At 44.1% G+C, this 15,410-nt stretch overlaps 1 protein-coding gene across 2 annotated transcripts in view; it reads right to left on the bottom strand.

Moving 5' to 3' along the window:
• Window positions 1-15,410, bottom strand: part of LOC108922696 (tenascin-like) — a 49,846-nt gene that overhangs the window by 25,073 nt on the left and 9,363 nt on the right. For both annotated transcript variants that reach the window (XM_018732992.2, XM_018732991.2), the window contains exons 2-9: window positions 13,617-14,185; window positions 11,703-13,016; window positions 10,127-10,390; window positions 9,835-9,950; window positions 8,534-8,687; window positions 5,305-5,574; window positions 4,534-4,719; window positions 3,416-3,505 (exon numbers count right to left, since the gene is read on the bottom strand). In XM_018732992.2, coding sequence (XP_018588508.2) covers window positions 3,416-3,505; window positions 4,534-4,719; window positions 5,305-5,574; window positions 8,534-8,687; window positions 9,835-9,950; window positions 10,127-10,390; window positions 11,703-13,016; window positions 13,617-14,088 — 2,866 coding nt within the window. In that variant the 5' untranslated portion in view covers window positions 14,089-14,185. The remainder of the gene's footprint in view (window positions 1-3,415; window positions 3,506-4,533; window positions 4,720-5,304; window positions 5,575-8,533; window positions 8,688-9,834; window positions 9,951-10,126; window positions 10,391-11,702; window positions 13,017-13,616; window positions 14,186-15,410) is intronic.

The following is a 15,410-nucleotide window of genomic DNA, read 5'->3' as shown; positions in this document are numbered from 1 at the left end:
TTTATTTCTTTTAATTTGTGGTTTGTTAGGGTGGTTGCAAAGCTAAAAATACTGTATTGTAGACTGAGTGCCACTCTCTCGATTCAATTAATCGTGTCTGTTTGTTTTGGTTACTGTTGTCGGAGCAGTTTCAGTTTGGACTCCGACGTGAATTAACTTGGTTCAAATAGCAGCAGGTGACACGTAACAGCAACCCCGAGTGCGAAGACTCAGAGTGCAAAGATAAGGGAGTCTACCTGCGGGAATCCACCGAGGGAGGTCTCCGCTACTACAAGAGTTCTGCAATCAACATCCTGTTCCACGAGGGATCAAACGTAAAACATTTCAAACATGTCAAGCATCAAAGTTGTCTATGGCACCCGAACTGTGCGACACCACCATCAAAGACTCAGATGCTCTCGCTGCTACAGCAACCTGGTTTATCCTCGTCTGTCAAACCCTCCATCCTGTTTCACCCTCTCCATGGGACTCTGGAACTGCCAGTCTGCTCTGAGAAAGGCTGACTTCATACCAACCTACGCCTCCCATCTGTCACTGGACCTCCTGGCCCTAACCGAAACCTGGATTACCACAGACAACGCAGCCACACCTGCAGCCCTCTCGGCAGAGGTGGAGGCACAGGCCTGCTCATCTCTCCCCGGTGGGAATATTCTGTTCTCCCTCTCCGCTTGCATGAGCAGTCCTCTTTTGAATGGCATGTTGTATCTATCACTGCTCCAATCACACTTGTTGTGGTTGTTCTGTATCGCCCCCCTGGCCCTCCCGGCCGCTTCCTGGATGATCTTGACATCTTTCTGAGCTCTCTCCCAGGGGTCGACACTCAGTTGATTCTCCTGGGTGACTTCAACCTGCATGTCGAAGACATTCATACAAGTGGCCTTCTGTCGCTTCTGCAGTCCTTCGACTTCTCCCTGCCCCAATCCCGTGCTCCTCACAAAGCTGGCAATCGCTTTGACCTTGTCTTCTCCCGTAACTGTGGCTGTCCTGTCCTCTCTGCATATCTCTGATCATTTCTTTATCTCCTTCCAACCCTGCCTAACCACTAATTCCTCTCCTTCTTCTGCCCCCATTGTCACCTTCTGCTGTAACTTAAAATCTCTCTTGTCTTCCTGCCTTGCCTCTGCTACACTGTCCGCTCTCCCTTCTGCTGCTCAATTCTCAGATTTATCAACAGGTAATGCTACTAACATTTTCCTCTCTGCCCTGTCTTCCTCTCTTGACTGTCCACTAATTTCCAGGCCTGCACACCCTAGTGCCACCCCATAGCTGACTGATGCATTACATACTAACAGGACCAAACTCCGGGCTGCAGGGCAACGATGGCAAAAATCCAAGACTCATATGGACCTGGATGTCTACAAAGAACTCTTATCTACTTTTCATTCTGCTGTCTCCTCAGCTATAACAACCTTCTTCCACAGCAAAATACAGTCTGCAACTAAAAACCACACAGACTCTTTGTCACCTTCTCATCCCTACTGTGTCCTCCGCCACCCTCTCCTTCATCTTCTCTCACTGCTGATGACTTTGCTTTGTTTTTCAAAGACAAAGTCAACGCAATCATGGACAAGTTCTCAGCATCACCCTGCCCTGTTCATGCTGGACTTCCGTGTGAAGTCATGGTCTCCAAATTCAAGCCACTGTCAGAAACTGAAATCTCTCACCTCCTGATATCACACAGAGCCACCACCTGCTTGCTAGATCCGATCCCATCGACACTCCTACAGACTATCACCCCACAACTCTTGACCTTCATCTCCAAGATCATCAACTCCTCGCTCTCTTCTGGCTGCTTACCATCTGTTTTCAAAACTGCCCTCATTTCACCTCTGGTAAAGAAACCCTCTCTGGATCCTAACTCAGTCCAAAACTAGAGGCCAGTCTCCCTCCTCACTTTTCTGTCTAAAACTCTAGAACGGGTGGCCTGCAATCAACTATCTGAATTCTTCACCCGGAACCATCTTCTTGATGGATATCAGTCTGGATTCAAAGTTGGTCACTCCACCAAGACAGTGCTCCTCCCATCCTCATCCTCCTCGACCTGTCAGCATTTAACCTGGCAGCATTTGACTCTGTCAACCACCAAATTCTACTCTCCTCTCTTAGTCAGTTTGCGATCAAAGGAACAGCACTAAGATGGTTTGAGTCCTATGTATCAGACAGATTTGATCAAGTGGTCCGGTGGGGCTTCCGTTCTTCTCCTCTACCTCTCTCAACTGGTGTCTGGCATGGCTCAGTACTGGGCCCTCTGCTTTTCTCAATCTACACCTCCTCCCGCCTGTCATCGCCTCCCATGGATTCAACTACCACTGCTATCCTGATGATAGCCAACTCTTCCTCTCATTTCCACCTGGAGCATATCAGACATTTCCATGTTCATTGCTGCCTGCCTGTCAGACATCTTTGCATGGATGTTTGTTCACCACCTCCAACTCAACCTCTCAAAAACTGAGATCCTACACTTCGCAGCTGGCCTGCCTTCCTGTCATGATCTCTCAATCACACTGAGCAACTCACTCATTTTGCCTACCTCCTCGGCTAAGAGTCTGGGAGTGATGATTGACTCAAGTCTATCTTTCTCTCAGCACATTGAAGCCACAACCCGGACCTGCAGATACATCCTGCATAACATCCACAGGATCTGTCCTTTCCTAACAACTGACTCTGCCCAGTTACTTGTCTAGGCCATGGTGACTTCCCATCTGGACTACTACAACTCTCTCCTGTCTGGACCTTCCAGCTACTGCCATCAGACCTCTACAGGTGATACAGAATGCTGCTGCCCGAGTTGTTTGACTTGTCAAAGCGTTCCATGTATCTCCCCTACGCATTTCTCTGCACTGGTTTCCAATAGCTGCCCAGATCAAATTAAGACCCTGCTCCAGAAAATTGCTCCCAGCTATCCACAAGACTTGATCATCTAATACATCCCAACCAGACTGCTGTGCTCTTCCACATCTGCCCACCTGGTGGTCCCCCGCATAAAAGGTAAAGCACAAAGGTTCTCAGTTCTAGCTCCGTTGTGGTAGTACTACTGAAGTTCTGTAAAACTCTTTAAAAGGGTCTTAAAACTCACCTCTTCCAGACTCGCCCATGATCTCTTAAGGTCATGTAAGGCGTAAATGTTCATGCACTATAACTTTAAGATTATGCTTGGATAAACCTTTACACAGCTACTCCTGTAATGTAATGTAAATGTTTATACATATCTCAAAAAAAATAGTAATAGGAAGGTGATCAGGAATCATGGATATAATATTATACATCATATTTTCTATGAGATGGAGAAAAGCATCTGCTAAATGAATAAATGTAAACGCCTGGCAAATCATGAACAGATATTGAATGTGTAATACATACCATCACTTTGCTCCTAAACAATGAGAATCATCGCAGACCAACTGGAAACCCTCACCTGTGGCTGTATTGATGGTAGCAGGCAAGCTTTCACGGTCTCTCTTCACGCCCGTCACTCCGATGCCATACTCCATCCCAGGCCTCAGACCTTTATAAAATTATGTCACTGATCAAACCCAGGTTCTTCATAGCAATCTACTCATAACCATGCTGTGCTACTCAACCCACCCAGCCCTCTCATGTCACAAAATCTTGTTATGAAAATCTAACCTACCAGATTTTTGAACAATGACCCACACAATTGATCACCTGAAGGTAATAAACCCATCCCACCACTTCTTATTGATTAACCCACTCATTTCTACACACAACAATGATTTTCATGCAAATTCAAATCAACCATCTCTGACACTATGAATTTTAAATCCTTTTTTCCACATACCAGATTGTTTCATACCATCTAACCCTCTGTACTGAGATGTATATACCTCTGGACCTTCTGTTCCTCCAAGACAATAAACAATTTGCTTGTGATATGATTCAAAACAATAAAAAATCCACCACAGAATTACACTGACTTCTTATCTTAGGAAAAGTCAAGTATTTTGAAAAGCACAAAGAGTTTTCTGTTTGTTTTAACTGCATTTTTGCCACTTTGTCTAAAATACGTCTGTAGCAGACAGAATGCAACCTGTGGTGACCTGCTCAGTCAACAGATGGCAGTAAAGTGCACCGAAATACAATAGAAGGGTGGAATTTAATTAATCTCACATCCACAGTGTTTACAGTTTCTCACTGGTGTTCCTGAATGTTTGTTATCAATAACAAGACAATGAAATTTCAAATGTTTCTGAGATGAATCCTCTTTCCCTCTCTTAAAAAAGTATATAATTGCCACCATTATTGGTGATCGGGAATCAGCGATATTCTGGTAAAATTGTATGCAGCTACTTGTGTGAAGAACGTCGGTGTATATGGTGAAGGAAACTAACTGTACTTAAGAGTCACACATCTGCAGCTATGTCTCTTTCTAGTAAGGTAATGCACAAATTGTATTTTCTCTGAGATGTACGTCACATTGGAGAAAATTGTTAATGTAAGTGTAAATTATTGATTTTCACACTACATTACAGCTTCCAAAAGGGTTTTGTTTGGATAGAGATGTTTCTTACTCACCAGTGATGGTGGCCTTGGTGGTGTTCCCGGGTCCCCTGGGAAATAGCACCTCTGTGTGTGGACCCCCCGAAATGGGGCCATATTTCACGCGGTACTTGTCCACATCTGTCTCACTATTTGTCCACTCCAGAGTTATGGTCCTGTCTGTCTGTCCCACCTTCTTGAGGTCCCGAGGGGCATCCAGGTCTGAGAAACAGCACAGGATATAAGGTGAGGGTTCACATGTGTCAATCTGTGTGCTTGTTTTTCCCATGTTCATAGGTTGTCTGCAGGTGCTCCAGCCTCCGTCCACAGTCCAAAGACGTGCGTTTCAAGTGAATTGGTGACTAACTTACGAGTTGTGTGTGTGTGTTTGTTTGTCAGTGTATGTTACGTTATCTTGGTATGTTGACTGTAGGTAGAGTACTGTGGTGTAAGTCACTTTGAATGAAAAGGTATCAGTTAAATACTAGTAAATAATCATTGCAAGTCACCTTGGAAGCATCTGCTAAATTAATAAATATAAAATAGACCATTTGGTGTCAAAAAACTTGCTAAAAATGATAGAATTTCCCAATATGTAAGACTTGGGAATTTACCACTAACAAACCAATACTGTCAAATCTTTATTATGTCAATCATAACTAAAACGCTTGTTCTTTGAGAAGAAAATTTGATTCAATTATTATCATTTGTGAAAAGAATATTCTGGACTGTGGTTTTGATGATGAATCAAAGACACCCTTGATTGTTTAGATGTATAATGAGGCATCATATCCCTCCCCGTCTCACCTGTGTTGAAGGTGCGCAGGGCAGGACCACTTGTCAGTCCACCCCGTTTTGAAGTCATGGATATACGGTACTCTGTATTGGGTTTCAGGTTTGTCAGGTGGTACTGAGTGTCTGTAGGGGAGAGGTCCACGGAGTGCCTCTCTGATGGGTTGTTGCTTGGCCCGTAAGAGATGGTGACCCCGTCGACCCGAGCCTCAGGAGGGAACCAGGTGACCAGTGCGCTGGAGTCTGTAACATCACGGACCTCCACCTGCCTGGGAGCGTCAATCTCTGTGGAACAGGTTAAGTGATGGTATGCAGCTTATAGATATATTCTCTCTACCTACAGGTACAAATCTACATATATTAAAATAGTTTTAGCTATGTCAAATGCATTGTGTGAGGTAGGGAATTTTGAAAAATAAGCTTTGAAAGTCTAGTAGAAAAAAAATTTGGAGGAAAATCTTCAGTTTAGCAAAACAAATGATAAATTTTGTCTACTGACACAACAGAAGGTTTTGAGATCAAGGCACTCAAACTTTCAGTTTCTACAAAGGCTGCACCACAGTCATTTTGGCAGAATCATTTTGTTATTACTGGGAAAAAAAAGTCATTCACTTTGAAAGGCTTTTAAATTGTCGGTACATTTTATCTTAATACAGACTTGTCTCTTCACCAAGCACCTGTTTCCTAATTATTTTATATATCCTGGGGGATTGTCAAGGAGCCTGCCAGCAATAGTGGAAAGATGTGAGAACGGCAATTAGTTCCAGCAGAATATTCTGAAATTCAGTTGGATTAATGACAATTTTCAACTGTTGGCATATTCATTTAGTATCATGCTTTTATACTGCAGATATTTTGGCACTTCAATCACTTCTGTAAGACTTGAAGCTTTAGGTGAAAAGTCTCCTAACTTTGACGTTATTTCTTTTTTAGCTCATAAAACACAATTTACAGTTTATATAAGAGATGACATCCATTTCCATTGTGGGATTTAATCCCACTGCTCCTACTCTGCCTCTGATAAAGGCACTTTAATCCATCCATCCATCCATCCATCCATCCATCCATCCATCCATCCATCCATCCATCCATCCATCCATCCATCCATCCATCCATCCATCCATCCATCCATCCATCCATCCATCCATCCATCCATCCATCCATCCAGTTTCAGTAGCTAGGAGATCTGGTAGCATACTGGTTACAGCTACTACCTTTAGACCCAATGGTTGCAGGTTTGAATCTTACCTCTGGCTGTAGTACCCCAGAGCAATATACATAACTTAAATTTGGTCCAGTAAAAATAAGCCTGCTGTGTAAATGTATAGGTATATTAACATTATAATTCACTTGGGAGAAAACATTAGCTGAATGAATAAATGTAAATGCTTGGCCTGAGCAGGGTCATGGTGATCTGGAGCCTATGCCAGAAGCAATGGACACCATTCCTTCACAGGGTAACGACAAACACACAGCCGTTCACAACTCTCAAGGCAGTTTAGAGTCACCCAAACTGTATCGCTTTGGACTGTGGGAGGAAACACACACAGGGAGAATTTACAAACTCCACAGACGCTACTCACTGTGGCACCCTCAGTAAGAGTTCAGTGCTGTTTAAATGGATGAAGTTGCTAATGTAAAATTGTAAGTCACCAGGTATTAGCTAATGGTTGTTATTAATAATAGCAATAAGCCAAACATAAATTCAATTAAGGAAAATAACATAAAACTTGGAGTTCAGATGCTAACATATGTAAGATAAATTAAAAATGAAAGTATTAAATGGCTTTAGTGGGCAACTTCCGTTTGCCCTGATGACGCTACGTGCTCCTTTACTCTATAATTGCAGTTCTGATTAATCTAATCAGGCTGTGCAATGGGGCAGGTAGGAAGTTTGGAGGAGTTTAGCACAAGACTAATGTGACAAAGTGCAGCTGAGCCCATTGTGATCACACACTTCTCTTCACCACGTTCCTGAAGGACTGCATTGCTTTGTTCATTCTCTACGGCTCTGCCTCAAAAACGTGCAGTAAGAGGTAGTGGAATCAAACTTGTCTTTCCATCCAAAACTCGTGAGTTTAACAGACAAGTTTCTCCATGTTTTGGAATCTCTCCTAGGATGTCTGGCAGCTTAGACTTGCAAGTGTGAAAAATTGATGTCTATATTCCCAGAGGAAGATCGGAAAGCTGCCAACAATGTCTCTCCACTCCAAACTCCTCAGTGCCTTACACTGATGGATTTCTTTACTACCTCTGGTCACCACCATGGTCAACCTCTGGTAGGACCAAAAGCTATCAGAAGTTCCACAGGTTCTTGTAAGTAGATCAACAACATCTGAACCTTAACTTGCGCAAACAATGTGCTTGGCACTAAATATTTGAACTTTGATTTGACATTTTGTTTCCAGTGAAGTGTGAAGAACCTGAAACCACCTCTGTTCAATACAAATTTTTTGGCTTTTCTAATGACGAAAGTACAGATGTTTTGCAGAGAACCTCAGAGGTCCCATTTGAATTTAAAAATGACCAAATCCCCAGCAATGAATCCCAGTGATGTGCTGTTGAGAAAGTACATACTTAACCTGGAAAGACCTCAGCAAATGTGTGGTTATTAAGGGTTTGAATCTGGCTCAGTCTGTGTGGAGTTTGCATGTTCACGTCTGCGTCTGTATGGGTTTCCTCAGAGTGCTCAGGTTTCCTCCCACAGTCTAAATACATGCAGTTCAGGTGAACTGACAATGTTAAATTGTCTGTAGTGTGTGAGTGGCTGTGCATGTGGTTACCATGCGATGGGCTGGAATACAATCCCGGGTGTAACCCCCCTCAGTCTTGCATCCAGTGATTCTGAGATAGTCTCTGGATTACTGCTGCCCCGCTTAAGACAAGCAGTCAGCAACAATGGATGGAGGGATAAGCCTCATTAGCCTTTGTGCAACTTGTAAATAAGTCCAATTCCAAGAAGCTGCGACAGTATGAAAAATGCTAATAAAAACAGAAAGGAGGGATTCAAAAGTGCATTTCAAAAAACAATGCAGTTGATTAGGTAAACATGACAAACTTTGTCTTTATACTGTTTTTGTTTGAATACAAGTCAAAGTAAATTTACAAATCACCCCATACTGTCCTGATTTTTTTGGAATTGGGTTGTATTTATTAAAAACACATTTTTTAATGGAGAAATACCTCATATCAGCAAAAGTATGAAAAATTCATTGAGAGAGCGAGATATGGAAATGGCTCTTACTGGTCTTGATCTTCTTCACTGCCGGGGGCCCGCTGGTGTTGTTCTTCAATACCCCCAACTTGACTTCATACTCCTGGCCAGGGCCTAGGCCTGACAGCTCAAACCGAGTCTTCTCACGTGGCAGAGTGGTCTGAATCTGCCCATTCTCCTCCTTCTGCAAAGCCGAACAAGAAACAAATGGTCCCGTGATGCGGATTGCCTGAGTGACCGCCTTTACTTTCCATTCCATTCCCAGGAGAAATTGTTACCCAAGGGAGAAGTCCCCAACTCAAGTTGTTTGTTAAAATATCTTGCTTTCATGCCCACTGCTAGACTGTTAGCCATGTTTGAAAGAAAAAAGAGTCTGCTAAGCAACAAAGTAAATCCATGCCATACAAAATAAATAAGTGTGAGATCTGGGGTACAGTGCCAGCTGGCATTATCTCTTTAATGCCCCTTTAAATTGGAAATGTTACAGATGTTCCGTCTAAAATAAATGTGTTTAAATTGTCCAGTATCTTGTACCGTTGCTCAAAATAAAAATCTCATAAACTATCCATCTGGCTCTGGAACAGAAATACAGCATGTTTATTGCAGATTGCAGCTCCTTAAACTTTATTAGGGATAATAAAGCCAAGTGCTCCGCCAGACAAAGTAAGAGGGTAGGTGGACGGCATAGGGTGGATTGGACGGGATGAGAGGGCAGGGACTTAAGACACCAATGAAAGGCTGGACTGTTTGTGCTGGCGGCTGGCTCATCTCCAGGGTGTTTAAGTGTTCGCACATTCAGTTATGAGATGGCCGGTGAACAATGGGAAGGCCCCGTGGGTTTTTATGGCCGTCAAGGTCCTTGCCAGCAGCTGCTCAGGAAGCTCGACAGCCATAAACCTCAGGCTTCAGAGACGGTCTCCTAGAATTTGTGCTGCTGTCAGTTTTGCCCTTTGGAGGAATTTTCCACCCGAATGTGACCCAGTTCCTCCACTGGTGTGAGTGGGGTTCTAGCGGAAAGAGGCTACCTGCATGAACACTGTGTCTCCCTTGTGAAAAAGAGCAATGCCAGACTGTCAACTCACAAATGACAGAAACCAGTATAACATTTCTTTATCTACTCAGCAGATGTTTAAATTCGAGTTGCATAGCTTGTAATTTTAAACACTTGTTCATCAAACTGAATGTTTACTTGGTTATGATTACATATCTTTCTCAACAGTAATCCTAATGGGATATGAACTTTCATCCTCTAGGTGACTAATTCAGTTCTCTGCCCACTGGACAGGCTTTAACCACAGAGAAGTTCCTCAATAATGCCCAGCGAGACTCACTGTGTTCCTGACTGTGAGATTCCAGCCGTCAAAGGGGATGCTCAAGGGGTCCCAGAGCACCTCCACTGAGGTATCCTTCACAGATCTGAACTTCAGGCCTTCTGGTGTGGGCAGATCTGTTGGTGAAGGGTGATGTGGGAGGATTAGAGAGAAGTTGCTGTTGGACATTTGTCTCACAATTTCTAACCCCGTAACTGAGATTTAAGAAATTTGAAAAAAATATGAATGTGGACCTGTTTACAGAAATGGTAGAACTTCACACAACATTGGTCAGTATTTACGATCAACCTACGTGTTGCAACCCTGGCACTAATAGGGACACTCTCCTTGTTGTTCAGAATGGCATAGACGTTGACCAGGTACTCGATGCCTGGCTCCAGTTCATCAATGATGGCTGACTTCCTGTCTCCAGGCACACGGAAGTCCATCTGCAGTCCTCCAGGGGAGGTGGGCATGTAGCTAATGAAGTACTCTGTCACCATCTTGTCATTGCTCCATGTGAGGTTCATTGTCTCCGGGTTGACCTTGGTCACGGTCAGGTCTTTCGGTGGAGAGACTAAGGAAAAATTGGGTGAAAGGATGCTGTCAAACTCCCCAGATTCCATTCACCTATACTTAATGGGGAATCTGGGGACAAAGACAACTGGAATCTCCGCTAATGAAGGAGCACATCCCAAACAGATCACTGCATTTCAATATGTCACATTCTGAGTTGATTTAGTCTCTATTTATTTAAAATGCACTTTCACATGTGGACATTATTCTAATATTGTTCATATGTGTGATGAAGTTTCGCTCTATATCTGTATGTTTAGCATTCATTATATCTGTGAAAAAACGTTTCAGATTAAAATAAATGCTTTTAAATCATCTACTTGTGAGGCGCATGAAAAACACTTTGTTCTTACAGCCCTTTGTCTCACTACTCTGATTTCAGTGAGTAATGATATTTCAAGATGGGGAAAAGCTACATAAGTCAGAAACAATATTCCGTAATATAATTCACTTTTCATAAAACTCAGGACTGAAATGCTAGACTTCGTAGGAGTAAAGTGTCTCTCATGGCAGGTTCAGTCAGATGTTTTCCTTATTCAGACAGTGAGGAACTGCCAGATCCAGATTCATAATCAATACTTAGGACTTGCACAGCTGTATGCTGCTTTTGACCCAATGAAAGATCTAAAAATTATTGAATGGATTAAGTTTGATCAAGGTCTCGTAAGTCTGCCTCTGTCCCTGTGTTGCTCTGAGAGCTTGGAAGAAACAGCTAAAAACAATGTCTGTGGTGGCCACTTCAATTAGGATTACTAACTCCAGAACTACAGTACCAATCAAAAATTTGAGTACACTTGCTTCGGGCAAAAAACTGAACCTGGATCCTTGAGGAGTGAATGCTGGCCTTATCGCCTGATTATTAAAAATGTGTACATGCAAACACCTAGGATTTGTAAGACATAGAAAGTGATTGCATAATTTATGCCCCTGTGGTTCCCACTGTTCAGCAGAAAGGAGACAGTGTGATGCTGTGGGGTGGCTTTGAAGGTGACTGAGTTGGTGGTATTTACTAACTCTAAGGCAAAATCAACTATCATTGCTATTATAGCAAATTTCATAGTCATCCCATTCTACCAGATTTCCACAAGTCTTTCATTCTCGTAGTGCAAGAATTACTATATGGTGAAGAAAAAACGTGAAGTACAACTCAACCCACCGATCTTGGAAATACAATGTCAATTACAAAAAAGCCAGCTTCCTGCAAGGGTACACCAGCTTTTTACAACTCTAGTTTTATGAGCAACTAGAAACCATCACAGCTTATAGAGACCTTTTGGTGAGTAGGTTATGTTTAGACTTTGAGTTACGGTTACCTTCAGAGCAGTCTTCTCCCACATAACCCTCATCACAGATGCACTGTCCATCCTTGCAGTGACCCTGGCCGCTGCAGTGGTTGGGGCACCCGAGCTGCCTGCAGTCATCCCCCACAAAACCTTCATCGCAGTGGCACCTTCCACCAATGCATCGCCCCTTGTTGTTACAGTTTCTTGGACAGGCAAGCTCAGAGCAATCTTCTCCACCATATCCCTCCCAGCAGACACACTGGCCATCCACACAGTGACCGCGGCCCATGCAAAAGTTGGGGCAGGTTTTGTCACGGCAGTCAGTTCCAATGAAGCCTTCATTGCAGATGCATTGGCCATAGACGCATCGCCCGTTGTTGTGGCAGTTGTTGGGGCAGGTTAGCTCACTGCAGTCCTGCCCTGTGAAGCCAGCATAGCACACACAGCTACCGTCAACACAGTTTCCCTGGCCATAGCAGTCACCGGGGCATGTCCGGATGCTACAGTCTTCCCCGGTGAAGCCCTCCTGGCACACGCACTGTCCATTGACACAGCGGCCCCGGTTCAGGCAGCCATTGGGACAAGAAATTTCAGAGCAGTCCTCGCCTTGGAACCCAATGTCACAGGTGCACTGTCCATTGATGCATTGTCCCCTGTTGTTGCAATTGTTCAGACAGGCCAGTTGTCCACAGTCCTCCCCTTGGTACCCCGAGTTGCAGATGCACATGCCGTTGGAGCAGCGGCCTCTTCCGTTGCAGTTGTTGGGGCAGGTCAATGTGGAGCAGTCATCACCTGTGTAGCCTGTGCTGCACATGCATCGGCCTCCCACGCAGATGCCACGGCCGTTGCAGTTTCCTGGACAGCTACGCTCGCTACAGTCTTCCCCGGTGAAGCCCTTGTCACAGTGGCAGGTCCCGTTGATGCAGCGGCCTCGGTCATAGCAATCGTTGGGGCAAATGAGCTCAGAGCAGTCTAAGCCCGTCCAGGGGTCCTTGCAAATGCAATCGCCATCCACGCAGCGGCCCCGGCCCAAGCAGTTGTTCAGGCAAGCAGTCTGTGAGCAGTCCTCCCCGGTATAGCCATCGGCACAAACACAGACCCCATCAATGCATTTGGCGTTTTCACCACAATCCACAAGGCACGTCGCCACACTACAGTCTGGTCCAGTGAAGCTGTCAAAGCAGACACACACGCCGTCCACACAGCGCCCCTGGTCCTGGCAGTCATTGGGGCATGCTGGAACAGAGCAGTTGGGTCCCTTCCACCCAGGCTCACAGATGCAGCTGCAGGTGTCAATGCTGTAATTACCATGCCCATTGCAATAGGGCTTGGTGCCCAATTCCCCTGAGGGAAAACAGCAATATATATATATATATAGCTAGTCAGCAGGACGGCAATACATTTTGTAGCCACAGAGCCTCCCAAACTGTTTTAGCAAGAAATGTAAAAATCATCAGAAGTGATGATGCAAAAGGTACAGTACAGGGACTGCTAGTAGCATAGCGGTTAGAGCTACTGTCTTTAGCTCTAAAGGTCACAGGTTCAATCCCTATCTCTGGCTGTAGTACCCTTGAGCAAGGTACTTACCCTAAACTGCTCTGGTGGGATTACCCAGCTGTATAAAGGGGTAATTAATTGTAGCCTTAATATTCTAAGTAACTTTGGAGAAAAGTGTCCACTACATGAAAAATCATAAAAAAAGCTCCTGTGCCAACAGGAGTTCATTGTTTGTGATGCTCAAAAATCATAAAATCTGTTATCAATTGAAAGCATATGGCCTTAACAGTAGGAAGGCCTAGAGGAATTTGCCTTCATAGGTCCCGAAATTGTAGTTCTCTGACTCTTAGCTGATTAGCCATTTGTCTAATAAGCTTATCTGGCCTGAGTTCTTGAAGGTTCAACTCATAGGTTTCAGAGCAGTAGGTTTGGTGTGATCCTACTCACCTGTGACATGGGCTCCACAGCAGCCTGTTCCAGTAGAACACTGGTCCCTCAATGTGGACACCTCCTCCTCCAGTACCTCCAGTCGGTTCATAAGCTCCTTCAGGTCAGGGAGGCTGTCAGAACAGGCGCATGCCTGCCGAGGGATGGTGATGCGGTGGGTGAAGACAATTTGGTTATCGCTGTCCAGGGTGTGCTCGGTAGTTTGGGTGGTTGGAGGTTGGAGCTCTGAGCTGGCAGGGGCCTCCAGATCGACGGAGCACAGTGCACTTGCAGGGACGTTGATTCGGTACACATGGTTGAACACCACAGGCCTGTTTGAGCTGGGAATAGTAGTATTAACATTTGCCTGGGTGTTGGCAAGTGGCGCCAGGGTCTCCCTCTGGTGCCGGATCAACTTCTTGATTAGCCCAGCATCTACGAGCTGTAAAAGAATGACGGCCAAGCAGCCTAAAACCATTCCTCTTGTCCCCATCTTGAGTGGATGCCACCAAGGTTATGTTTCAGGTATGTGAGGAGCAGGAGTTGAAAATTTAGAGTGAACTTGTTTAGATGAGAGTAGCCTTTTTATTCTGCAAAATAAGGAAAAAAAAATTGTTAAAAAACTCACATCTAGCACCATCAGCTTTTGGACTATTATGTTCCTGGACATTCTATTTATTTGAAATATCAGAAACTACAATATGCCACACCTGTTGCCTGTCACACAACCCTGCTCCTGAGCGCACCTAAACGCCTTGTACCCCTTTTAACCCAGCTAAGAAGATTTGGCATAGACTACAGGCTCACATAAAACTTGAGTCCTTGAAAAGAACAAGTGAAAACAGCCTATTGATATTTCTGTCACACTGAAAAGATAAATTCATGGTAGGCTATATATAACTTAGCCAACAACTCCATTGTTCCTCTAATATGTGTAAACATTCAGCAGCATAATAGATATACCGTGAAAGTCTTGCAGGCCAGTGGCTTATTCTCAAAGTCTGGTTTCTGGTTGCGACTCGATTGTTCCCAATGGACCCTATAATCAGGTTTTGATCCAGCAGCTGACGAATGATAGAAGACGTCATGAAAACTAGACAAAATCAAGAATGCTTTGCAAGCCTGGTCTGTTTTCCCAGTAGGACAGTAATTCATATACACATGTCTGCTCTTCATTCACGTTACACATTTTTTCTTGAATCAAATAGTTTCATTTATAAATTAACACTTCTGTTCACTTAAGCCAGTGTTAAATATGTGTTTAATCCAATGAAGAATTCTGAATTCTGGGAAGACACATTAAATTCCTCTCATGGGCAACATGATGAACAGTCTAGTTCAATGTTCAAAACCCTGAGATCCCTGCATGGGATTTAAAGGTGACCATGATATGGTCAAGTTAAATGATAATTTGCACAGCACTACAACATTATATTGCACAGCATTTCAAAGCAAAAACTCTCACTAGCTATGAACAGGTTTTAGCATGGGGAGACCCATTTGTTTCTGGACTGATGTATAAAGCACCATGCCAGATCCCCAAATCACAAGTTGAACTCATTGAAGGGTTGCTGGGAAAGCATTAATAGTGACTCCCTGGATCAATTCCCTAAGTATAGACAGCTGTTTCAGAGGCTTATAGGCCTCTGAAATGTCAAACAGGTCTAGGCAGGAAACTGCAACCGAGAAACTAGAGACATAAAGGCGAGGACTTGGCGACTCGAAAATCCCATCAGTTTTCAATGTCAAAGCAACTGGCTGGAGATCAAAGCCTCAGCTGGGTTGCAGGTGGTTTCCTCTTGACCCTTTGACCAT

The sequence above is a fragment of the Scleropages formosus genome, chromosome 6, assembly GCF_900964775.1.
Source record: "Scleropages formosus chromosome 6, fSclFor1.1, whole genome shotgun sequence".
Classification (NCBI taxonomy): domain Eukaryota; kingdom Metazoa; phylum Chordata; class Actinopteri; order Osteoglossiformes; family Osteoglossidae; genus Scleropages; species Scleropages formosus.
The sequence above is the reverse complement of the archived record's forward strand: the minus strand, read 5'-3'. Positions and strand labels throughout refer to the sequence as shown.